The sequence below is a fragment of the Sylvia atricapilla genome, chromosome 1 (genome assembly GCF_009819655.1).
Source record: "Sylvia atricapilla isolate bSylAtr1 chromosome 1, bSylAtr1.pri, whole genome shotgun sequence".
In the NCBI taxonomy this organism is placed as follows: domain Eukaryota; kingdom Metazoa; phylum Chordata; class Aves; order Passeriformes; family Sylviidae; genus Sylvia; species Sylvia atricapilla.
The window spans coordinates 141525459-141551520 of NC_089140.1; the positions used below are offsets into that span (position 1 = coordinate 141525459).

Consider the following 26062-nt stretch of genomic DNA (forward strand, 5'->3'; position numbering starts at 1 on the left):
AGGCAGAGCCATATTATATTACAAAAAAATATTTTTCCACTTTGCATCTCAATGAATGCACTCAATATTCTTAATACAAGTTCATACATACCCCAGTCCAGCTAAATCTGAAACAAGGTTTCCCAAAGCTGCAGCTGGAGGGATGAAGAGGGAAGAGAAAAAGGTATTATTTTAGCTTTGAACAAAACCAACCAGCTCCCACCCTCCAGTGACCCTCGCTTACTCTCAGTTTATATAGAATTAAAGACTAGACCTAAGCTCCTTATATTTTAGTGTTTTTATTCTGACCTTATTACAGTGTAATAACAGCAGCAGACTAGAATTAGTAAGAGATGCAACTATTTTTCTCAAATTACATGGAGAAATCTTGACAAATACAAAAAGACAGCACTAACACCTGGAAATCAATGTAACTATTGAGGTCAGAGTTAAGAAGAGCTGTGCATGGTTGTCAGCTCCATGAAGCTAATGCTGGACACCAAGCAAGGCCTTCCAATGCCTGAAGAGGCACAGGAGCACTGGAAATAGGAGCTGTCACTCAGCTATGCAGCTTTGATAAACATGTCAACATATCCATGAACTGTGTCAAATTCAGAAGAAATATTGTACACAACTGAACAAAAGTTACACACAAAATACATGATTTCACAGCAGACGTTACTAAGATAAGCTAGCTTGTGACTGTCTCACATTGAACCAAGGCCTGCAAATTTCCAAATCTTTAACTGCTGTAACATATTCAGTTAAGCTCTTCCTCCTCATGCTTTTGAGCAAAGCTGCACCTGCAGCTGGTGGATCCATGGGCACCCTCTGAAACTGCAGAGGCGCCAAAGCTGTTGAGCAGAGCTTATCAGTTTTGGCCAGTGCAGGAGCAGGGTGGCTGCTTGGCCTTACTGTGGTATCTCACCAAGGCAGAGGAGCCACCAAGAACTGCAGTAAAAAAGACACCAACACTGACCTCCACTTAGCACTGCAAGCGAACAGCAACATACAAACACATATATCCACATTCACTGATACTGGGCCCTGTGGAATTTAGAGCAGTTCCATTAGAGAAATGCAAATACACTTTCCCAACTGACCCAGGATTTGAATATTTATGTTGAAATCAACAAGAAGCATTTCAAAAAGCTATTCGAACTGAAATTCCATTTCTGCAAATGGAATATGTCCTTGCTTCACCCAGAGGTTGTTTCTTTATTAGGAAAGGCAGCTGCAAGAGTGAGGAAGAGAGATTTCCAGCCCTGTGTGCTACTTTCAGCCTAAAATATAGGCATGTGCCATACTAGTCTAAATGTGCTGCAATTTTAATACTTGCCTGCCATAGTTGAAATTCCTAAGACAACTCCAATTGACAATTCTATTTGGGTTCCCTGAAAAAGAAACAGTTTTCTCATTATTTGAGGGATTTGGAGTTAAATTATATTGATACAACTGACAGAAGTATTGTTTATTGCTTATCTATGTTAAAAGTGAAAGGATAAACAGACATTTCTCCTGTTAGATCAAAGAGATCCTATCTTCCTGGCATATCTATTTCCCCCTAAGGCAAGAGCCTACTTCTGAAAGTCTTTTATTATTTCATACTCTCATAGCAGGCAGCTGGTGGACAAAATCTGCAACCCTTATCCCTGCATACCACCTTCCCCACTGCAATTCTTAGCTGAATATACAGTTCTGAACAGAAACTACTACAGATACCAAGCAAACAAATAAAACACAGTATCACAGCTCCTTATGTTTTTGGCTGAAGAAACAAAACCACACGGTCTGCATTATGAAACAGCAGTACATGGTCGAGAGATGAGAGACAATATGCATGAACTAAAACAAGACGTGTTCCAGTTGGATAGAGCAAAACATTTTGTAACGTGAGGACAGCTGAGCACTGGAACAGGTTGCTCACACAGGCTGCCCTTGGATTTCTCAAGTCCCTCAGGATACAACCATGAACAGCTTGGTCTCATCTTACAGCTGGCTCTGCTTTGAGCAGGAGGTTAGACCAGAAACCCTGAGAAGGTTCTGAGCAGGGGGACTTTCTAGACTAGACCTCACAGGTCATTCTATTCTGTTCTCTTGGAAAATATGAATCTTGCAGACTTGATCAAGGAATTAAACAGTGAACTTACCGCAGCAATCATAATTGCGTTATCCAAAAATCCAAACCCTACAAAAGGTAATGCGTTGTGGAAGAACACTAAAAGAAATAAGTAACAAAGAAAAAAAGATATTTATAAGGGAATTCACTAATGCACAGGAATAACTGAAAAGTCTAATACTGGTTTTTTAAGAGAAAGACAAAATGCATAAAATTCCTTTCCTACTGGTCACCTTTTTGGTGCTGGCAGGTGTGGTAAAACTCTTTGCCACACAGAAATGTTACTGATGCCTTGTGAAGAGCCAGGTAAACAACCTACTCTGCAAATAGTTGTACAGTTTCAGGTGGAAGTCACTTATGCTGACTACTGCCTAAGAGAAATACTTTAAACTACATGAACTCTGCTATTATTTACAGACTTTAGAGCAATGTTGCAGCATCACTGAAGATCACCAAACTGTCTCACCAGACTCCCTGTCTTCTCTTGCTTGAAATAAAGGCCCTTTCTCTGCAAGTCCCTCAGTATTTCTGTGCAAGAGCTCCATCTTCTTCACACATTTCTAAAATTTCCTATTTTAAAAGCATTGTCTGGAGCTAGACAATTCTTGTCAAAACTCCTTCAGCCAAATCTGCAAATGCTGAGGTGGGTTTCACTAGTGTGTCATACATTAATTATCTCACCGTTTCAACCAAAACTTCTGCATCTTCATTTTGTTTGTGCACTATCCTCAGTGCAAGTCAGATTTGTAGCTGCTCCTTAACACACTGCTTAAGAAACCAAGTTCCACCATTTGATTCATGCATTTTCTTCTTTTTTACTTCTGAAACCCATTATACCCTTTCTGAAAAAATTTTCTGTTGCAGAAGCTTGGAACATGCTGGTCTGAGTAATTTCTAAGAATGAGCACGGTGCTATTGTATCATTCCTTTTTGTCCTGCTTTACTTTCTCTCAGGTTTTAGCCTGTAAACTTTTGATGGGGGTAGGATTGAATTTGCATAGCATTGTCTCCAGCTGAGTTTCAAGGTGCTCACTTCGTAAGACTAAATACAGCATGAGGACAGAAATTTTTCATTTTTTTAACACTTAAAATACAGCAGATATTCAGTCTGGATTTGGTTGGAGTTTGGGTTTGCTTTTTTTTTTTAAATTCATGTTGGACTATAATAACTACGTTTTATTAACTTAAAGAGATGCAAACCTAGGAAGAGCAATGAAAGAAGAGTGTGCAAACCTCACAGTCATGTGGAAAGAAATTGGTACCAGCAACTTTTGGGTTTCCTTTCTGCAGACAGCATGAATCCATGACCACACAAAAAAACAAAGCCACATTCAAGATGTTTCATGCTTATGTACTAGAACATGAATGGACATCTGTAGCTAATTTGTGAGACAACACCTATCTTCTAAACTGCACAGATAAAAGACTACAGCACAAAATGCATGAAACTTGCCAATTATTTTTAAACTATCACAGGACAAACCCACCAAAACAAAAAAAGTAGATCGATATGACCACTATTTTCAAAATGTGTGCACTGAAGCTAAACTGGGACCTCAAGTTCTTAGTGAAAGGGACAGAGTTTTTGAATTCATGAAGCAAACAGAACCCCAGGGACAACGGGGGAGGAGCAAATTAGAAAAAACGGTAGGTAACTGTAGAGAACTAGAAAAGGAAAATGTTTGCCAAAATAAATTTGCTCACTCTAGAGTACAAAACCACAAAAATACACTAATTGGGAAACTAGATCTAAATTTGAATCATGGTATTATAAATACACAATCTGTTTCCAATTTCTCTGCAATTTCATACCACTTCTCAGTCCTTTTAAAATACAAAACCTCCACAAGGTACTGCAGCACCAACACTGCTTGGCTTAGAAAAACAATGTTTGCTGCTGGCTTTGAACAGTGTGCTCTCATTTGGGCTTTCTGTCCTACTTTCACTAAGTGCTGCACATTCTCCAGCCGAGGTGTTATGAAACAAAGGCAGCAGTGTGAGTGTTGGTGCTTGCTTTGGTTTTCTCTTACTCCATACAACAGGGATGAGGACAGACCATCACTTGTGGAACAAAGATGAAGCCAATTCAAAGAGAGACTGCACAAATACTGAACCACATTCAACAAACATTCTTCTTTTACCATGTCTCAGTTGTCCTGGAGATGGTGGTGCAACCTCCAACTTCTCTAGAGAAGTCAAAATGAAATGAGAAAGTTAGCTGCTTCATCACAAATTCGGTTTATTATCAAGTCTTTACCAAATTACTAGCAGGCAAAAAGCAGTTACGTTATTTAACAGCTTTCAAAAGAGAAAGAAAAATACTTCACACCCACATTTTTATTATTTTTACAAAAGATAACAGGGTATTAAAAGCCAAAAAGTCTTAGAATATTACAAGCTTACAGTAGTATAAGTGATTATACTGCAAAGTAGCAGAATACTTCAGAAGCAGTCCAACAGCCATCTTCATTAGAAAATTACAAAACCACACTAAAATTTTAAAAAATCAAATCTTCTAGAGATAATTGTATGGGGTTTTTTAGAGGTCCTCTAAACATGCAGCAGACAACCTTCTTTCCCCCAGAGAGTCTGCAAAACAAACCCTACCATTTATATTCTCACAAAAGGTATTTTTCAGAGCAATATAAGATTAAAAGAAAAATACAGACAACTGATTTCAGTAACAATACATTAAGTTTGGTAATTAGGTGTATGTTTCAGGTATCCTGGACTCAAATCACTAAGAATTAGCAAGGACCAGGACATCACTCCTGAACCTGAGAGAGTACTTTCTCTACAGGAAACTAATGCAGTTGTGATCAGAGATGCTGTGCACAATGCAGCAGCAAGTTACTTGTTTAACAGCAGCAAGGGAAAAAAAAAACCTAGCTACTTCTTTTTGGCGTTTCTTGCGTATTTTTTAATGTAGATATTGAGCATAATACCTCCTTTTTAAAACAGAAAAAAAATTATTCCCCCAATATTTTCCAATATTATGAACCCAGAGGTTTTAACAAGTTGCTTCCATACTTCTCCTAAGGTGTCTTGTATAGACACAGGTTAAAAATGGTAAAACGTGGAACCTACAACACTCCAGTATTCAAACTTTACTTGGCGCAGCCAAATAAATGGAAAGACAATGTTGCAAACTCAGACTGTGATTAATTTTAGCCTATGTCTGAGCACTGCAGACTAGAGTGAGTATTCTTGCATCCAAGTCACTCATATTCAAAGCTATTGTAAAGAGGAAATTAAAATATTCACTTAAAGTACCTTTGAAGAATAAAAGTTAGATCATAATATCAGTATTCAGTCAACCAGGCCACTAACTTCAAAATAATTTCACTAATTGAAGGTCTTTAACAACTTTCAAGCTCTAGCAGTTACAGAAGAGGTGCTTCCTCCCTCTGCCCAATACAAACACTACCTAAGCTCCACCAACCCCATATGTACTCACCATGCAAATGGGACAGCTATAGGCCAAATCCTACAGAAATAAAGATTATTTTGCTCTTCTCTAAAAAGTGCCTTGGAATTCACAGATTCAAAACTCAGGCTGGAAGAAGAACATGGTAAACAGAGGGAGTCCCTGTGAGAGTCAATCTTCTGAAGCCTCGAGTATCGACAGCAAGAAAACCTTACACCAAAATTTTCAGCTTGTGTTCAGGAAGGCTGGGACTGGGGAGGGGACTCATTTTCATATTGTCTCCTTCTGTTCTCACAGGTTAAGCAATTCTTTTACAGAAGTGCAGACAAAGAAAGGACTACCTATATTCACCAGGACTGCTCCTTGGGCAGCTTTTCTCAGGGACAGTAAATTTCCACAGCACTGGGGAAAATCAGAGGCACCTTGAAACAAAGAGATTAGCTGAGCCCACTGTTTCCAAAAGCTCCAGATGCCCTGAGGGGGGCCAGTCAACCTAAGTCAATACCCAACACCATCACATTTCTGATGAAGCTTCCCTAAACTCATTTGCTCCATCCTGCTGAATGCCAGAGAGAGAATAAAAACCACAAACCAAATGCAAGCGCAGGAGGTCACAGAGTGCTGCCCTCCATGGCTTTCTGCTCTGATGGGAAGCCCTTACACCAAACCACTGGGTTCCTGGGCTTCCTGTGGCACTGCCACTGAAACCACCCCTGCTGCAGTGCCCATCTAGTTTTTAGATCTAGGTCTCCATATAAAGGACTTTGTGATAAGAAACTGTAACAACATAAACAAATTTCGAGGAAACACTACTTGTGAGGGAGACATCTTTTCACATTTTTTCCCTGATTATGACAGCCAGTTAGATTAGATAATTTCCATCTACTTTGGGCATCAATACAGAATACAAAAGACTGTTCAGCTTGTCACAAAATACTACAAAGCTGTAGAACATCAGTTCTCTGGATTTAACTACAACTGAGTTTGATAGCACCTGTCAATCTATACAATTACATTCTATTCAGTCTAGCCAGACAGCTACTTAAAAAAGCTAAAAAAAAAACTCCAGTGCATAATTGATTTTAGAAATTTAGTACCAAAAGGAAGAATTAAGGGTGTCTGGTAGAAGGAAAAAGAAATAAAAATGTCTTACATCTAGGAATAACAGGAGTTCCAAGTTACAACAACTAAAAAGAACATCAGCTCCTCCTTCAGAACACCAAGGACTACCTTGGGATGTTTCTAAAAGAAGGGAGACTGAGTGACACTACTTTGAGGTTAGAGGAAAGACAAGTTAGTGTAAGATAGAGGGAAATACCAGAGGATCAGAAATAAACAGAAATTACTTAATCATTGACAATCTGTTTCAGTAGCATGGGATTCCTGCTAAATAGGCATTTTATCAAGCAGTCCTTCACCTCTATCAGGGCAGAAGTTACAGGAAGGTCACTGGGGACAGCATCGTGGCACCACGCTCTGGAGACCAGACTGCTCCTGATCAGCCACAGGGAGCTCCTGCCAGTAATGGCACCTTCCTGCTCCACGTGCAAGAACTTTACTTTATAAATGCAAGTCTTGTAAACTCACATGGAAGCATGCTTACTTTACAAGCATTACAGCTTACCTCATCATCAAGACAAAAATTAATCTGTGAAAAAAAATCTGTAATTACACATATTAATGAGACAGGGATAGGAGAAGTCTGCCAGATGAAGTTCAGATAACTGGTGCTGGTGAACCCCGCATATGCTCTGGACTGGGCAGCTCCCTCTCTGCCTGGGGCAGGACAGAGCCCAAGAGAGTATCTCATCCAAACCCAGCACAAAGCAGGGCCAAGTCAGACCAGGGGGCTCAGGACCTTGTCACACAGGACCTGCAGGACCAGGCTCACGGGAAAAGCTGTCCCCTCTGGAGGACAAAAACAAGGCTCTAAAGCACAAATGCAACTTCCCTGAGAACTGATGCTCTGCCTCTGCCTGGTACAGAGCACTGCCTGCTGCAGGAAAGGGCTGCTCCAGCTCAGGCCTACTTGCAGAGGCCAAAGATTGGTTTAAAGCTGAGACAGGGGGAAGGAAAAAAATTAAAGCAGAAAAAAAACCCCAACCACTGTGCCATGAAAGCCAAAAACAATTTTACAGAATCACTTCCAATACCACCTCTTTTAAGCATAACATACTTTAAAACTCTGCAAGATATGAAAGCACTGAGAGCAAAAAAAATTTTAAAGAGATTTTTTTAAAACTCTAGATAGCAAAATATATTTCAGAATAGGGTATTTATTCACAGGAAGTTGTTCTGACTATTTGAATTTTCAAGACTCAGCTAAAAAACAAGAATAAAAATGTTAAGAGAGTACAGCAAAGGAAATGTGCTCTTTGTTTGTTTTACCAGAGGGAAAACAAAAATCAGAAATGCAAAATCCTATTTAAAGAGCTCAATTTAGTCAGAATCAAACAATTCAGAGTTTAAATGTCTGGGGGGAAAAGAAAACAACTCTAAAGTACTCCAGAACTGGATTTCATGATGGCCATTCACCAGTTCACCCTGCATCACAGCACTCAATAAGACACAGAATTCATCTCATTGCAGAAGGAATAAAATGAAATGGTGGAGTGAGGAATTGCTATTTTCTAACTGACACTCATTACCATAAATTAGGTTATAAACCAAGGTTCAAGTGCAGTACATGTCATGAGCCCTGAATTGGCAAAGTCTGGGAAGCAGAAAAACATTTACTGCTTCTTAAAGCTGTTCTTGATATTTTTTAAATTTATAGTATCATCCTTTTCACTAACTATTAAAAATACATAGAACTTGGGGGGAGCATGGGGGTGAGGAGTGAAATATAAAACCATCAACATAAATAATACCATCATCCACAACTTGGTCCAAACCCAGCAAGCAGCAAATTAAAATCACTATGCCAATTGTAGCCAAGTACTTGCAAATTACTTTTAGAATTATTACTCTTAGCTGACAAACTAAGAGCAGCTGACTAACAGGTAATGCGTGTGCACTTGTTTAAAACAAACCTAATACCCAAAAAACCTCCCCCCAAAAAAACCCCAAAAAACTTCAACCAAAACCCAGCAAGTTGTCATCGCTAGTTCTGAATTATCAATTTTTTAAGAACTTGCATAAAAGAGAACTTGCAAGCCTAGAGGCACGTATTATGTTTTATTCAAATTGCAGCTAACAGTACCATAAAATTTTATAGCTGAATTTGTTGCTGTCACCCAGGGGCAGGAAACAATAAGACTGAATGCAGGTACTACTGCCAGAGCTACCCTAGGAAAATACTTGTTACTGCTGAGTATTGCCATATCTGAGACAAAAATATGAGCAGCATTTTATAGATTTTTATATAGTGACTAAATTGTTCAAATTAATTTTTAAACAAGAATATGAGTATCAGGAAGAGGAATATAAAAGGTATTATTAATCTAGACCTATTTTAACATAATTTTAGGCTTTGAAGGCATCTAACCTAGAAGTTACAGAGGGTTTTGTCTTGAATTCATCAATCTATTCCCTCCAAAAAGCCTGTCCAGATCATTTCAGCCAATCATTCAGATACACATCACTGAAACAGCAAAAAAATTACTTACACGGAACAAGAAATCAAAGCAATTGGCCTGTCTACTAAAAAGAGGTACTCCTTTGCACATGAGTTCATGAGAGGATCTTTACAACCAAAATTCTAGATTAGAGCCTAAAAATGAGATGTGTTATTGCTTTGTTCAGAGGTGGATCCTCAAAAGCAATTTCTGACTCTGATATATGAGTTCATTCATGGAATAAGCTCATAAGACACCTCTGCATCATCCTTTTTTCCTCCCCTGCTCATCCTCAATGTTTTTACCAAACTGCAATCTAACAAAATTGAAAAACCTTGTCCCATTGATCTTCAGTTGGGTTCCCTTAGTATTCCAGATGGGGAAACAACAATCCGTGAGTTGCCATTAAAGAAAAGTTCTGCATCATTTGTTATAACTCACAAGTGGTTTCCTGTTACTACAGCAATTAAGGCACTAAAGGATGCTGACTTGTGCAGTGCTAAATATAAACCTGGCTGTCAGCCCCTTCAGTCACATGCCCAGCAGAGGGAAAGCTGGGAGGAGCTCTGGTACAAATAGATGGAGGAGGTGATAGAAAATTCCTCTACTACACTGGAGAAGGTAACTATGTCCAAATAAATATTCTGCATAAATACAAATAGGATAGTATTTTTTTAATACTCCCTGTTACATTGTAGAGAATTACACAGTGATCATGTTGCACCACTCTCCCTGAAAATCCTTGAAGTAGCGGGAGATTATCATCCTAATTTGAAATTTTTGTTACATCCGCTGGACAAAGAGCTGAACAAGCTTTGCAGGAATGCAGTGTGCTCTCAGGCCAATCAACTCCCTTCAGAACAAGCCCGAGTACTGACTTAAGGCTTAGTTCACTCCTGTGATTCCCTGAAGTGAGTATACAATACACTTAACCTATCATCCCTTCCAAAAATGTGGCACAGCATTCATATCCTCTTAAAGACGCTTGACAAAACAGAGAGACCTAAGGTGGAAACCCCGACTGGAAATGTAGAAAGCAGCATAAAATGCAAACAGGTATCCAGAGGCTCAAATCACTTTCCTCATAATTAAGAGGTTTCTATCCTTGATCTAATCCCAATCTCCATCAGTGCTTTATAAATGTGAAAATCAGTATTTCCACTCAAGCATAATCATGCCAAAATAGTATTTACAGTGGTTTGCTGAAAAAGGTTTCAAACCACAGCTGGAAAAAAAAAAAAAAGAAAAAAAGTTAAGAGTTTAAGATGCTTGCCTCGGGATTCAAGGGGGTTAATCAGCTGAAATGATGACAACACAGAAAGGACTTGCAGCTTGTAATAATGATGCAGCATAAGGACAGAAATAGAGAGTTTGAGCTGTCTCCTTCAGAGAGAAATGAAAAATGTCAGAAAAACAGCTGAAGTGTTTGCATGAAAGTGCCAGCAACATAGATAGGAGAGCAAACAGGAACAAGAATGAGGTATCTGTGTTCCAGAAGTAAATGGTTATATCATCGTTTAAAAATAAAAAAGATAAGACAGCAGCCAAGAAAAAAAACTTAGTTGTTTTAACAAACTGACAAACAAACCAATTGCTATAGCAATTCCCTGACTGGAAAAAAAAATCTTTGGGGTAAAAATTCCCTGCCTCAAAAAACTAAATACTCATCTTCCCAGGAGGAGGCTGGCTCTGCCTTCCCTCCTCACCCTCTCTATTTCAATGCCTGAGGACTGCAAGGAGTTCCTGGGAGACAGAGGAAGGACACTTCCCAGTGGCATAGCAAACTCTTCCATCTTTGAAGGAATGAATCTTTGCCTGAGATTATTAACAACCTCTTCACTAGATCTGGAAAAAGACAGGATGATCCCTTCTGACTAACAGAGTGGAATTAATTTCATCCTAATATATTCATTTAACTGTTTCAGCAAGGTGAGGTTTTGGCATATCTCTGTCAGCATGGTTTTTTCTTGGACCCCTCTTGTTCGAGGCAGGGACTTATCCATCATTTAATGCGTTTGCAGTTGAAAGGAGCAGCAACACAGCAGCAATGCTGAACTGGAAACAAGACCATGGTATCTGTGCATTATCAGAGTGCAATATATTCTTATGAAAAAAAACCAAAAAAACAAGCAAAGCAATTCTGTGGGACACCACAGAAGATTTGTTAACAAAAATTATCAGCATGCTGTGCAAATCAGAGATCTGATCTGTTAGAGGACTTTCATCACCTTTAAATAGAGTTGTGTTAGGCAACACTGATGTCTAAATATGAGAGCTCATGAAATATCTAGGGAGTTATACGTACAATTATAATATCCTTTATTCATTTATGTTCCCTCCCAGGCCCTGTTTTAACAAGAAATCTGAAAAGCTAGTGAGAGAAAAGTTTGTTTGTTCCTGTCCCTCCTCCCCCTTATGCCCTTTCCCCTTTCTTCACAGAAATACACTTGTTTCCCCAGGAAAGAAAGTGAGTGGGAAAATGGTTTTAAGAACAGTGAGCAGCATTGGCCAGGTCTGGTACCTGCAGCCAGCAGCAGAATCCCTTAGAGAAGACAGCTCACTGACAACAACAATGCAGAACACAGGGGAACACAGGGCTCCTCCACTGCCCTGGCACAAAACTGCGAGTGTAACAACAGAGGGGTTTGTGCCTCAGCTACAGCAACAGCTGTGCTTGCCACAGCCCCTGGCACCAGCAGTACCTGCACTCAGAGAGAATAGCCCTTCCCAAAGCCACCACCACAGGCGGCTGCAGCAGCACAGGAGCACCAGGCAAGGGGCTGGCACATTAAATGTGTTTGGTGGGATTGTTCTTTTCCTTTAAGAGAACTTGACTACAATCTTTACAGAAGCTAAAGACAAACTGCCATTAAATCACACACCACTGAGTACCAGCCCTCTTGTAAGCACAAAGTCCCATTCCCTGCCGGAGGATGACCTTGGAAGCAAGTACAACTGCAGAAATAAGCTTCTGTTTATTGCTTTTCATCTGTCTCAGACTTAATAGAGCTACCTAAAATAAGAGAGACAAAGAGGACAGATAAACCGAATGATCATCAAACATTCTGTTACAGACTCATATTAAATGTAGTGACATTCCTCCTAATTTTTCATTGCATTGGGCATTAAAGTCAAAGTATGAACTGCCTTCAAGTCCTTAAGAATCTAATAATTTCTGTCAGTGAAAGGAACACCATAAGAAACCACTAACAATTTAAGTTCCAATCATAAATTACACTTAAGTAATTTGTGCCTCTCTACATAAATGCCTAATGAATACAGAATGCAGCAGCAATGATGTTATTCCTAACTCTTCACCTGCTCCTAGAGGTAGTGCAGTAGATTCATCACTTTGATACCATCTCCCCTTCACCATGTAACTTAGCAAAGCTTCATTTGTGAAACCAGTCTGACTCACCCATCTGACTCCCTGCATAGTCAAATTCAAGCTGCAATGGCTGCTTCCTCTGGCAAACAGCTGAAGGAATGACTCTAATATAAAAACAAATAAAATCACTTCACATGGAACTTGACCTTGAAATAATTTTCTTTTATCTTTTATAAGAGTATGGAATATATACTGGGTTGTTATGGAGCTGCAATATGCAATATTTTACTCTGCACATGAATTTTAAGTTCTAATAAAAAACTCACTCTGTTCACAAAAATTATCCAAAATATTAAGATTGCTGCCTTGTAAATAAAGTCATACAGAAGGAAGAAGCAGAAGTCAAAGGCTACTGAGCTCTACTTTTCCTAGAAGTGAACAGTTCTGACTAAGCTCACTTTTTATTCTTTCAATCAATGGCCTTTATTCTGGGAAACAAAAAAGGAACATCCTGGTCAGTGTTTCTCCAGCCTCTGGCAAGCATGAGGCCTCTCTCAGGAGGATTCAGTTGCAAGTGCATCCCTGCAGCTTCCAGCTGCAGAGCCAACACAAGCTTCAGTTCCCATCACATCCCTGCAAGTGCCAGCTGTGCACACACTCCCTCTAAAGCTGCTTCAGGACCTCTGCTCTATGAAGAGCTGCACAAGTGGTCCATCTATTTAATTACAAGGCTTCTTAACTTTCCCAGAAACTACCCAGTGTCAGTTTATGAAACACACAGTTGTACTACTTAGGACAATTTTTGTTTTCAACTTTATGCAGTTCCCCCTTTTCCACCGACAGGTTTTTTAAACCTGTTATTTTGTCCCAGCTTCACTGTAAGCAGGGAGCAGAACCCTGTGAGTGCTGAACTTACACCCTCACCTCCAGTTCTGCTAATCAGCTTGAGAATTAGTGAAGTACAAACACAAATCCTCAGCTCAGAGTTTTCAGCATGTTTTGTTTTCCACAGGAGAGGAAATATGGAATCTAATGTATTTAACACTCCTCCTCATGGCAATGGGAAGCATGCTGTGGCACTGACCCCATCAGTGACATACTGCAACGCCACTATTTACTGGAGATCTTAATGAGAAATGCACCCCTATAGTTTTCCACGCTGTGCAGTGGAGACTGATCACAGTGTGCCTCCAGCATCCTTCCCTCCCTTATTCTCTCCTCCTTCTGCTTCTGCAAAATCTGTGCAATGTTTACACAGCTCCTTTTTCAGCAGCAAGGAAGGTGATGGATTCAGGCTGAGGTTGCTTTTTGCAGTGCTAAAGCAAAGTACCGTGTGATGTGGGGGGCAGCCACTCAGACTATGATGAATAATCCTGAATAGAGAGTCAGAGGAAGGAAGAGGAGAGACAGCGCCTTTCCTAGTCACAAGACAAACGTTGAAGTAAAAGATAACGTTGCAAGTAGTTGCCAAAACTGCAAAGGTAACCTGGGAGATGAAACTGGTACTGCTCACTAGTGCAAGTCACCACGTGCTGTTAGTGACACAGAGATCCCAGAAGAGACTCCTGCCTGAGGCACAAAAACCCTCCTGGGACTTCCCATGAGAAAACAGAAAGGCAGAACCTTAGGTCAAATACAAAAGTGCACCTTGAAGTGATCTAAAGTCACGTTGTTACTGCAAGGGGTGATTTGATACTTTTCCTCCTGTTTCTAAATTCCCTCCTCATCAGGTATTTGGGACTTCTCCCTTATTCTGGCACTTGTTCTTAGTCAGGCACACAGCCAGGCCCAGAGAAGAACAGAAGTACTAGCATGGAAAGCAGAACTGAGACTCTCATACCCAGAGGTTTTTGGGACAGGGAAAGAACAGAACACTCTTTACAACAACACAGGTGAAGGCAGCAGTAAATCCACACCCATATAGCCAAGTCACATCTACACACAGGATCAGACATGAATCACAGTAAAACTCAGCCATAGTAATGTGCAACTGCAAAAACTGATGTAAGCATGGAAACGAGGTAGATACAATAGGTTCCTAGCACTCAACCCTGAGACGTAATCCCACAGTCAAAACAAATACAAAGCCTCTTTTTTTTTTTTTTTTTGCTTTTGTTTTGGTAAACCAGATACAATAAATGAATAAAAAACTTATAAAAGGTCACATATTCCCAATGAGAACAGTCTTTTTCAGCCTGGGCCATTTGTGATTTATCAGAACTCAGCTGCACATTGGTACATTTCTTCTGTTCAGGGAAAGCGACACTGAATCAGAAGTCTGTCAGATATCTGCAAGATGAAAAGGCCACCAGGCTGATTATTTATAACAAAACTGTCACTTTTGCAGCTACCTATTTACATGATTTATTTTACTCCATAAAATAATATAAACAGTTAATGAAATTGGGGAAGGAGTGGTGGATTTCAAGCTATTCTCCCATCTCTTCTTTATGGCAAAAATCTTTATTAGACAAGATGGCTGTAAATCTAGTTGGAAATTCTTAAATCTCAATCTTGAGCAAACCAGTTAATTTTACATTTGTAACATCACAGCTTTACTTGCACTTTGTGAAAATTAGCCTGTTGCCAGAACTGAAGCATAGAAACAACTGGATTAAGAGGTTATCTATCATCTGAAAATACAAGCTGATGGTATTTCAAAGGGCAGCTGGCTAAAGAAATTGGTTTGTTACACACACATTTTTCTCCAGTCTTCCACAAAATTAAATAAAGCAAATAAAACAGTTTCTACCAATGCAGATTGTTATGAAAGATGGGATAATACCCCCACGGAGACTGACGATTCACACCCTTAGTGTAAGATAAGTCACAGCAAAGCAGCCAGCACTAATGGGTAGATCACTGCACCAAGTCAAATGCTATCAAGTGCAAATAATTTTATAAGTTACTGTAACAGTACAATAACCAGAAACCGATAATGCCTGAAAGAAAAATGTAGCAGGTCAAAGTACAGCAATTACTTGTTTGTTCCCAGTAAGCATTTGGACCCCAGCTTTGTGGCAATACAACTTTCCATAGGACAACACAACCCAAAGCACAGACCGGTGTCCATGACACGGACAAGACTCACATTCCAGGGACTGTCTCCTAACCATCTCTTCTCAAGGCTTCCCACAATGGTTTGAAAGTGCTCATGCCCAGACAACAGGTCTCAGACTATCTCCAATATGTGAGCTTTGGGAACCTAAGGCCAGACCACTGCAGATATTGTATCTGGCATCTCTCAGTTGAAGTTGGTCTCACTGTAGAAACCTTTTTGTCTCAAACTTTTCCATTTTTCTTGAAGTTAGAAAGGTTTTTCAAAGCCGTGTCTTTCCCCCAGGTCATGCAGGAGCCTTTCACCAGGATCACTGCCAAATGGTAAGGCATGTTTTGATTCTGGAAATGCCTAAAACCCCTGAAGCATTTAAGAGCATTGAGGAAAGGTTTTATCCCTACACATAAGCAGTAGGAGATAATAAAACAAACCACCCGCTTCTTATGACTGCTTTAAGCCAATAGAAGAGTAGATACAGAATATGATTAATCTCAAAGAGTCTTAAATATGTTCCTAGTTTCCCTTTTTATTATCTAGAGAAAATAATTGTGATTTTAAAAAAACAATGACCTGGGGGTATTTGCCAAATGTATCTCAGTCTAAATTAAATTTAGACTCAAAAGATACCCAGAAATTTGATGAGCCCACCATATACAAAAGGCAACTGGCAACAGGAAAAAAACACAGCAAGTAGAAAGTATCACTATGTACTATGGCTACAAGAGAAGGTATTTTATTAACAATTAGCACATAAATATCTAAGAATTCTAAGTAAATCCACACTGGAAAAAAAAGCTATGGTTTTATATTCCATAGTTTTGAATGAAACATGCACTCTGCTGGGTTGAAAAAAGTATTTTGAGGGCTTTGCCTTAAAATGCTCCCCATATTTCAGAGGAAGTACGTGTTTCAGGCATGAGTTAGTCACATCCCAAAAAATTCCATGTTCATTCACTGTTAAAGGAAGTTCTCACACACAGCAACAAAACAGAAACAAAAAGGCATGCTTTCAGCATATTTGAAATATCACTGTGCTAATTTAAGGATAAAGTAGGAGGAGGGTACAAGGCAGCACACATATTCATGTCCAGCTTTCCCCAAAACGAGCATTTTTGTAAAAAAATCTAGACAACAGCACAGAATCCCAAGACAGCTTCTTTAAGTACTCTGTTTGCACAATATGCTTATTTTTCCATTTACTTGTTGTTTTTAGAAAGTTTTGGTTTTTTTTTTTTTTCTGGAGACAACAGATGCCTCTGTAGTTTCATATTTGGATCAATTAAATAATAAATAAGGCTGACGAAAGCTAAGAGTTTTCAGTTGAATGAGTCAGCTTTAAATAATTTCTTTCTTAGAGAAACTGGAAGATTTCCTTTTCTTTTAATTGATGTTACACTGAAACCTCTGTTCACAGAATAAACATGATGTATTTCATTCATGCCTGCTGCAGGGAGATCTAAATGTTTTGAATCTATCACTCTCAAATGTTTAAGCTGCAGTCTAAGTAAAAGCTGCATTTCAAGTGATCTTCTGTAAAAAGTCCTCAACCAAAAGCAGCTTTTGTACTGGACAAGATTGGGAGACAGATTTTCCTTTTAGCTCTAAAATGTACTATTTTACAAAAGACCCAGCTGAAGAACAATGGCTAAGATTCAGATATTTTTTTCTGGCTTGTGATTTAAAAGATATTTGTGCATGACACCTATTTTGTATTCATCACATGCTTAAACACATGCAAAAGACAAAACAAATTTTAACTGGAGCAATCTTTTAATTGAAGAAATTAAATTAATTATTTTATGTTTGGCAGGAAAGGGCAAAGGCAGCTAACTAAATAACATTTTTTAATACTAGTATTATTTCTGCATTATATTTGGACCTCATAATTTAATGCACATCACTTTCCAAGAAAAAAAACATAAGGTAGCTGACACTGAGCTGCTTCAAAAAAATGAAGTTGTTTCATCATCTGAAATCTCTGAAGTATTAACTATAAACTATAGCATAGTGCAGCAGTTTCCAAAAGACCTATGCTTGAAACACCTTGGTCAAATTAAACAAAGTAAATGAAGATATCGAATTGCTGAAATTCTTGAGACTGAAGGCTTTATATGAATATAAACAAAAACTGTGTACTTTTATTTCTTGCAGCAATACATGCCAAATGCATCAAAACAAGCATGCAGGAAGTCTGTCAAACCAGCAGCCTGCTGGTCTTATGCAATGCACATGTCAGCAAACACACTTTTCCATTTGGGTTTTTTCTACTGTACCAAATGCACTGGTCGTCTCTGGTGACTCTACCTCCTCTGCTGGCTTCTCAAGTGGTAACAGTGGTTTGGGATACCTGTGTGCTACAACGAGTTTTCAAAAGCAAAACAGCAGTCATTATTTAAAATCTTCCAATCAATACCGGAGCATCTGCCAGCAAGAAAAGATCCTTTATAAATATTAAGACTGGATTTCTGTGGGTTTTAGACCAATTCCACTTGATTGTTTGCAGGGTTTTCTCTTCAAAAAATATGACAGTTTCTGCATTTTAGCAGACTAGAACCTGCTTTAAGTTATGTGAGCAAGTAAAATTTCAGAATATGGAAGCAAACCAAACCACAACAGCAAAAGCACGAACTTCATAAAACATTACCTAGCTGCAGGTGGTACAAAGGCAGACAGTTACAGCTGACATTTTCAGAGAGCAGTTTCAGAATAGTTTTACCATGAGTGACCATGCACCAATTTTCTTTTTTATGACATTAAACCTCAGCCCCTAAATTACCTAATAATCTGTGTTTGAAGAGATTTAATGATCATCTAGTTCCAGCCCCATGAGACACCTTCCACCAGACCCAGCTGCTTCAAGCTCCATCCAGCCTGGACTTGTAGGGAAGGGGCACTCACAGCTCCTCTAGACAACTTATGTCAGTGTCTCACCACCCTCATACTAAAGAATTTCTTCCTAATAGCTAATTTAAACTTACCCTCCTCCACTTCAAAGCTATTCTCTCGTCCTATCACTATTTCTTTGTGAAAAGTCCTCTCCAGGACACTTGTAAACGCCACTTATGTGCTGGAATGTGCTACAAAGTGTCCCCAGAACCTTCTCCAGGCTGAACAGCCTGAACTTACTTAGCCCACAGAAGGAGAGGGGCAGACACTGATCTCTTGCATGTGGCAGACTCAAGAGAAAGGCCTGAAGTTGTCAGGGGAGGTTGAAACTGGATATTAGGAAAAGGTTCCACGTCCAGAAAGTGGCTGTGTCCTGGAAGAGGCTCCCCAGGGAAGTGGTCACAGCACCAAGCCTCACAGAGCTCAAGAAGCATTTGGACAGTGCTCTCAGGCACATGGCGTGACTCTTGACTGTGTCCAGCCAAGGCTAGGACCTGGATTGGTGAGTCTTGTGGGTCCCTTTAAACTCAGGACATTCTATGATTCTGTGATTCCTAAGATTTGGATGTTAATGAAAATGATCAGTAGAGCCTCAATAGCGCTTTTCCTTCTGCACTCCACCTTGTGCAGGAGGTAGGGGGTATATGAAAAAAAGTTTCAAAAGCAAAATGTAGCACATGCTTCCATCTGAGACACAGTACTTCTTTCACCACCTAGTATTTTTGACTCAGCAGTGAGATTAGTAACAGTCCTGATGTAGGCTGCAATGGTCCTATAAAGGAACTCACACAGCAGGCTGGCAAGAGTTTGTCATTATACCAGCTTGACAGGACACTTCAAACTTGTGAATTAGACACTTGCCAGCAGTCTGCCAGAAGACCTTTCCCTAGAATAGCAATCAAACACTAGAGTTAAAAAAAATTATTGACCTAGGTCTCAGCAAGGGAGAGAGAAGTGGATGACATTGCTCCACACACAGCATGGCATTCACCTGCATATGCTGGGTCTGTGAGGGTGTGAGGAAGAACTGTCCCCACCAGGTGCCACGGTACCTGTCAAAGCACAACAGCATCAACTGTTCCTCTTCTCCCAGCTCACTGGGCTCAGAGCAGTCCTCACCACAAACTTCACACTTGCATTGTGAAACCACTCTTCAAACAAGACAAGTACTTCCAAAGGATGGAATTATGCTTTGTTGTGTTAACAGAGATTCAGTTCTAGGAAAAAGAGGCACTGAAATCCAAGTGGTTCTAAACCACCACGGCAGATGAACCAGTTTGTTAATATTAGCAAGAAGCATCTGATACACACAACAGAATCTTTTTCACAGGAGATTTGTTTAAAGTGTCTAAAAACCTCAGTGAAATCCATTTGTCTTTGATGACATTGCATCTCTTCAATTACCTTTTCTTTGTAAAGCTGTGGAAGTAGAGGCACATAGGCTCAAATACTCCCTAAGCTATTCCAGTAAACTGGGGAGCTCATAAATTTACCACCAGAACATAAGCCAGTGAGGTTTCTTCTGACACCAAAGTAAGATTTCACTCAACAAAAGCTAAGACCTTGCAAATTCCCTGAGAGATTCTGCATCAGCTATCAGCCCAACTGAATGCAAGGAGGTGGAGCCCTTAGCACACTATACTTTTTTGGGTTTTTTTAACAAAAAATTGCAATAACTTGAACTTATAAACAGTTTTCTATCAGAATGCACTGTTTTATTCAGATTATTTATGTATCTCAGATTATTGTGTATGGTATGACATCCCAGGGCCCACAGACAGAATCTGGCTAGAAACTGCATTCTCCAAAACCTGCAAACTAAATGACAAAACCAGCCGCCAAGACTGGTTGCTATGGTGTATCTTCATGTTTTCCAGGTAATATACAACCTCAACAGGCAGAGGAAGAAGAAATTCCACTTCAAAAACTCTTTTATTTAGTGATCATATCACAAAAGTCTTCCACTAAAAATATAAAATGCAACTGGGTGCTTTCAAGGAATTGTCCTCAACGTACAAACATTATATACTAAAAACCTCTATTTTATGTATTATATACACACATACGTATTTTTTGTGTATGTACACAAAGACAGGAAAACAGGATTTGTTTTCCCATCTTTGCAACAGAAGATGGACAAATAAAGGATTCTCTCACTGTCAAGACCTGAGATCTCTTAGAGGCCCTAGATAATCACTGTGTTAGTAATATTAATGAAAAGTAGTTAGATCTGGGCTGAAGAATATTGCAAAGCAGCACATAAAAGGCCAACAGTACCCTAGGAGGCAATAAAGACAGTAAAAATGCCAAGTTTAGGATTTCTTACTTGAAAAAGTCAAACCCTTTAGTATTCTCCCTCCTCATTACCAGGCTTGCTGCACTGCTTACAAGTGCATCTTTCATCAATCATCTCATATCATACACTGGAAACTAAAGGTAAAAAGCCTAAATATAAGCTCCTTAAGAAAGAAGTTCCATCTTCTTCCTAACATCGCTTTTGTCAATGGAATATTACTATAGAAGGTCTGAAGTATTAAATAATTCTCCATATTTTCTGAAAGATTTTACACTTTTGTCTCCACCATGCAAGAAAGAAACAACAGAAATCTGACTATCTGAAGCCAACAAAACCAAACCTTGATTACAGGGCACCACTTCTAGAAACAGAAAGCAAGACTATTACATTTGAAATCAATCAGCCTACTTGCTACTTCAGTGCTCCTGTAACTATGAAAATAGAAATATACAAATTACTTGTGTTCAATTCCACATGTATCATCTCCACCTAGTGTAGCTGGGTGTGACCAACATTACAAGAAACACAAGCTAAAATTTAGGAACTTTGTTTCAAAGTTCTTCCTGGGGAAATGGGACACCTTATTCATCTTTCCAAGGTTCAAAAGAGAAAAAAATAAAAATACTTCAATGCAGAAGGAAAACTAAATCTAGATGAGAAAGGATTTGGGATTTGCAGCTGTATTCAGAAACAACAGCTCAGTGATGTTTTGACTAAATTTTAAGATAGTAAGATACAGATTATAGTCTAAACCAGGACAGTTTTCAAAATATTTTCTGAGAACTACTGTATCAAGACTCAGTTTCACAGTCTTCCCCCCAGCTTCTACTATGCAAAACACATCTATGAATTTAAACTCAGGCTTTCAGCTCTCAGCCATCACAAGCTCACAGATAAGAGCTCTGCCTACCGAAGCACTAAAACAAACAGCAAAATTTCAGTCGGTATTTATCCATAAGCTAGACTGCTCAACCAAGCTCTGGTGCCCAGTATCTGGAAGCTCCTTAAACCTCCATGTAATACAGGTGACAAGGTGACGGCAGGAAGGAATGTATTCATAAACCTCTCCCCACCTGCATTTTTTGTGACTACAGCACAAACAGACGTTTTAAGTAACAAAAATGCTTCAGAGACTCATCTAACTTACAGGTAACAGCTACAACTCACCTACCTGAGGACCGTCCTTCAGCGCAGCAGCCGCAGCAAAGGATGGGTTTCCCCGCAGCCTCTGCCATTAGCGGAGGCCACAGATAGTGTGTCCTGTCATATTTCGTGCTAGGGCAATTAGCTGGTGGAACTGCATCCTTCTGGTGGTAGGCCTGGGAATGGGCTGAGGAACTTGCCCCATTTGGTTCTTGATGTGCCCAGGTCTCCCCATATTGCTGACAGCCTCCCCTAGCTGATATGGGGTCTGTTAGGGCACAGAAGAGGTAGTGAAGGAAGAAGGTCAAAACTTCACCCAATAAGGACTGTGTTAAGAAGGGTATGGACTAACACCTCCCTTTCCATAAAGAATTATGGAAAGATCACAGGCACAAAACAAGCTTAAGCACAGTAGCAAAACTGCATAGACATTTCATGATCGAGGAGAAACTGATTTTTCAGACTCAAACAGAATATGGGAATTTACGCAAGCAGTAAAGAAGAGAATTTGAAGGCTGCATTTGGATCACTTTCATTGGAAATCAACACAAAAGTACAAGCAGTGACCTCAGCTAAAGAATCAGTTGCTGGGAGCTACAGCATGCTGCCAGCGAATGAGAAGATTGATAAGAAACCCAGCATCTCTAAAACAATTTTGTCTTGACAGAACTCATGATTTATGAAGATCAAAAGTGACACTAGTCAATCGGAGAAAGTACCTAGAAAGCAAGGCACAAACAGCTCTGCCCTCATCTGCTACTAACAACCTGTGTACCTATTCAGGTCATTGCTACGCAGTCACCATTTCAACAGCAAAGAAAAGAGCAATCATACAGAATATTTTTTAACCATTATAAAGCATTTTAAATACAGAATGCAAACGTCTAAGCTCAGAAAATTAGCTCTCTAATTTTCTTTCAAGTGTAGCCCTTTGAGCCACCTTGTCTTCTTTTGGCACTCTACTGTGCTGAGAGCGATGATACATATCCTACACCTCTCTGCCCTTCTTCCTGCAAAATCTGAATTCTTTCAATATCAATCCTCTAGAAAACAGCTATGGGCAATAAATTCAAGATAGGTTTTTTTCTCCAATTTCTATTTAACAGACTTACTAGAAGCCCTTTTCAGTAATGATTTTTCTTTTTTCGTAACACATGAAGAAACAGAATTTCTCACAGGTAAAAGCTGACAGCTGTTACCATGCTGCAGTCTGCTGCTGGCTAAAGGAAAAGGTTATCTACAAAAAAAAATTTTATCAAGTTAGATGAGCAGATTAAGAATCTGACTCCAAGGATGAGGTCAGATGGCACTACAATCCTTTATGCAGCCCTTACCTATGAGATTACTAAGCCCACAATTGAGATTTTGCTGAAACAATGTCTCCAGCAAGATTAATTATTATAGTTTCAGGCACAAGTGAATTGCAATTCCCACTAGTGCAATAAACTTAAAACCAGCTAATAATCTCCCATGCAGTAAAATGTCTAAATTCAAACTAATGCTTTTGTTACTTTGCTTCTAAATCCTGAATCACCAGAAAATCACAGCATTTTACACAACAGACTTTCATATTATAACTAACAACATCTGAGCAACAAGATATTAAATACGACCATCTGTTGATTTATAGCTGTATAAACACTGAGACGCTATACTGAAATTTTAAAGTCTCATTCCGATATATACCACACGATCCTCCAGGTACACAGTTCCGTTCTCTTTAACCTGAGCAGTAACCGATGACACAGAAACTCACTCAAAAACCTCACGGCAAGAACCCTTCAGAAGCTGAGAAGAATTTATTTGGAAAGACTATTAGTTGTTAGTATTCAAAAGTTAGTGTCAACTTACAGTTCAAAGCATTCTACCCTCTGTGTTGTGAAACAAACAAAACTGATTCACTATCTGCAAAACAGAAGCACTGCTGCTCCCAAAATGAGGCGTCTAAGTGAACTACTCTTACTATGACTAGAAATTAGTGTTTATATGCAAGTGTGCTACAAACAAAACCAAAGAGATACCTGAAAGGGTTCTGTCTCTTCACAAAAGCAACACTTTTACAGCTGGCCCCCAGACCTGTTCTCTGCCCACCCAAAAATTTTTTTCCAGACATCTACAGAGGAGCCACAGGGCACAGAAATGCCCTTTCCAAGGGCACGCTACTATCAAAGTCACAAAGAGGCCTAGATCAAATGCACACTGATCTCTTAAGTACCCACTATCATCTTCGCTGCAATAGGGATTGTAAATTACAGCTGAGGATCAGAACTAGAAGTAAGGAGGTTGTAATTAAGAGGATTTGGTTTTGTCAGGTTTTGATTTGTTTAAGGAACAGTGTCAAGTTGGCAAGAACAGTTGGATCAGACGAGAAAAATCACTGTGAATTATTGTAACTGGCATTGCATAGCCCTGTATTCAGAGACATCTGTAAACTTCCCCAGCACACACACACACCTTCCCGAATGAGAACCGACACTTCCGAGCAGCAGCGCCGGCAGCTCCCCGTGCAGGTGAGTGTAACTCATGAATGAGCTCCCAGAGCAGCAGCAGCAGCCCGGCGTCGCTTAAGAGGTCTGAAATCAATTTACTGCTGCCCTGGTGTCAGGAGGATTTTATGAGACACACTTTCCTATTCCCATTCCGAAAAATGGCCACCCGTGGTTCTCTGAAACACCCGGTGAGTGACATACCCACCGAGGATTTGGCACACTGGACCGATTTAAGTTCCAAAGGGGCTGCGGATGCTTCTGGAAACTAAATTTCAGGTCGTGTGCATCATTTATACCCAATTACGCGAACAGGGGCGAGCGCCTCTCGATGCCTCCTCCTGCTGGAGTTTCCTACTCGCCCGAAGGAGTCTCTTGGGCGAGGGCGGGAGGACCCCCAAACTTGGGAGGCTCAGCCCCTGCTCCGGCCCTGCCCTGCCGCCCCCAGCCGGGCTCGGGGTGGGTCGCGGCTCACCTTGGGCGATGGCGATGGACTCGAAGCGGTGGAGCTCCCGCAGCAGGCAGCTCCGCTCGGTGGAGTGCAGGCTGTAGATGAAGTCGCGGGCCCCCTGCGCCGTGTTCAGCGCTTCCATCGGCTCCTTCTTGGGGTGGGTGCCGAGCGCCCGCGACCCCCGCGGGAAGAGCAGCCCCTCGGCGCCGCCCCGCCAGCTGCCCAGGCGGCGGCGGCAGCGGCACCGCGGGCCCCGCAGCGAGCCCAGGCAGGACGAGGGGACGGCGGCGGGGCCCCCCGGCCGCCCCAGCAGCAGCGCCGCCCGGCCGAGCCACGCCGACATGGAGCCGGGGAAGGGCGCGGCGCTCGGGCCGCCAGAACCGCCCGCGGCCGAGTCGCCCGGGCCGCGCTCCCACGGCCGCTCCGCCGGTGGGGCCGGGCGGTCCGCGCCAGGCACCGCCCCGCCGAGCTCCCGCCAGCAGCGGCGGCAGCGCCGCCCCGCCCCGGCCCCGGCCCCAGCCCCGCTCGGCGAGCCTCGGCCGCAGGCGGGGCGGACGGGCCCGGGGGCGGCCCCGCGCAGGCGCCCGCCCGGCCGCGCTGAGGGGAGCGGGTCGGCAGCGCCCGGCGGGCTCCGGGCTCCGGGCTCCGGGCTCCGGGCTCCGGGCTCCGGGCTCCGGGCTCCGGGCTCCGGGCTCCGGGCTCCGGGCTCCGGGCTCCGGGCTCCGGGCTCCGGGCTCCGGGCTCCGGGCTCCGGGCTCCGGGCTCCGGGCTCCGGGCTCCGGGCTCCGGGCTCCGGGCTCCGGGCTCCGGGCTCCGGGCTCCGGGCTCCGGGCTCCGGGCTCCGGGCTCCGGGCTCCGGGCTCCGGGCTCCGGGCTCCGGCCCTGGGCAGCGCAGCCTCCGCAACCCTGCCCGGCACCGCTGTCAGGGTGCCTGAGAGCCCTCAGGGCTGCTCCAGCGCCGCGCTCCAGCAGCTTAGCAGGGCTACAGAAATGAGGTTTTGCTTGTCTTTCCCGTTTTACAGGCCCTTGCCGTAGAGTATTGTGGAGTTGCATCATCCAGTTCTAGGTTTAGTACGCTTCGCTTGCATATAGCGGTTGTATTGTTTTAAATTAATTGGCAGGTGTTCTGACACACCCGGAACAGTTCATATATATATATATGAAAAAAAACACGAAGCAAAACAAATAAAAACATACACACACACAAAAAAAACCAACAACCCACGCCAGAACCTCACCATCCCATTCAGGACAGAATTTATGTCTTGAGGGAACAGGGGCTGCTTTAAAATCAGGTTTGGTCTCAAACCTCTCTTAGCTTTGCTGCTACAA

General features: G+C 41.4%; 1 protein-coding gene across 2 annotated transcripts in view; it reads right to left on the bottom strand.

Moving 5' to 3' along the window:
- Window positions 1-25143, bottom strand: part of TMEM65 (transmembrane protein 65) — a 31339-nt gene extending 6196 nt beyond the window's left edge. Inside the window, exons 1-6 of one of the 2 annotated variants that reach the window (XM_066335652.1) lie at window positions 24755-25143; window positions 17742-17822; window positions 4240-4284; window positions 2130-2197; window positions 1319-1373; window positions 92-134 (exon numbers count right to left, since the gene is read on the bottom strand). In XM_066335652.1, coding sequence (XP_066191749.1) covers window positions 92-134; window positions 1319-1373; window positions 2130-2197; window positions 4240-4284; window positions 17742-17822; window positions 24755-25073 — 611 coding nt within the window. In that variant the 5' untranslated portion in view covers window positions 25074-25143. The remainder of the gene's footprint in view (window positions 1-91; window positions 135-1318; window positions 1374-2129; window positions 2198-4239; window positions 4285-17741; window positions 17823-24754) is intronic. The other variant, XM_066335660.1, reaches the window with a different exon arrangement.
- Window positions 25144-26062: the final 919 nt, after the last annotated feature.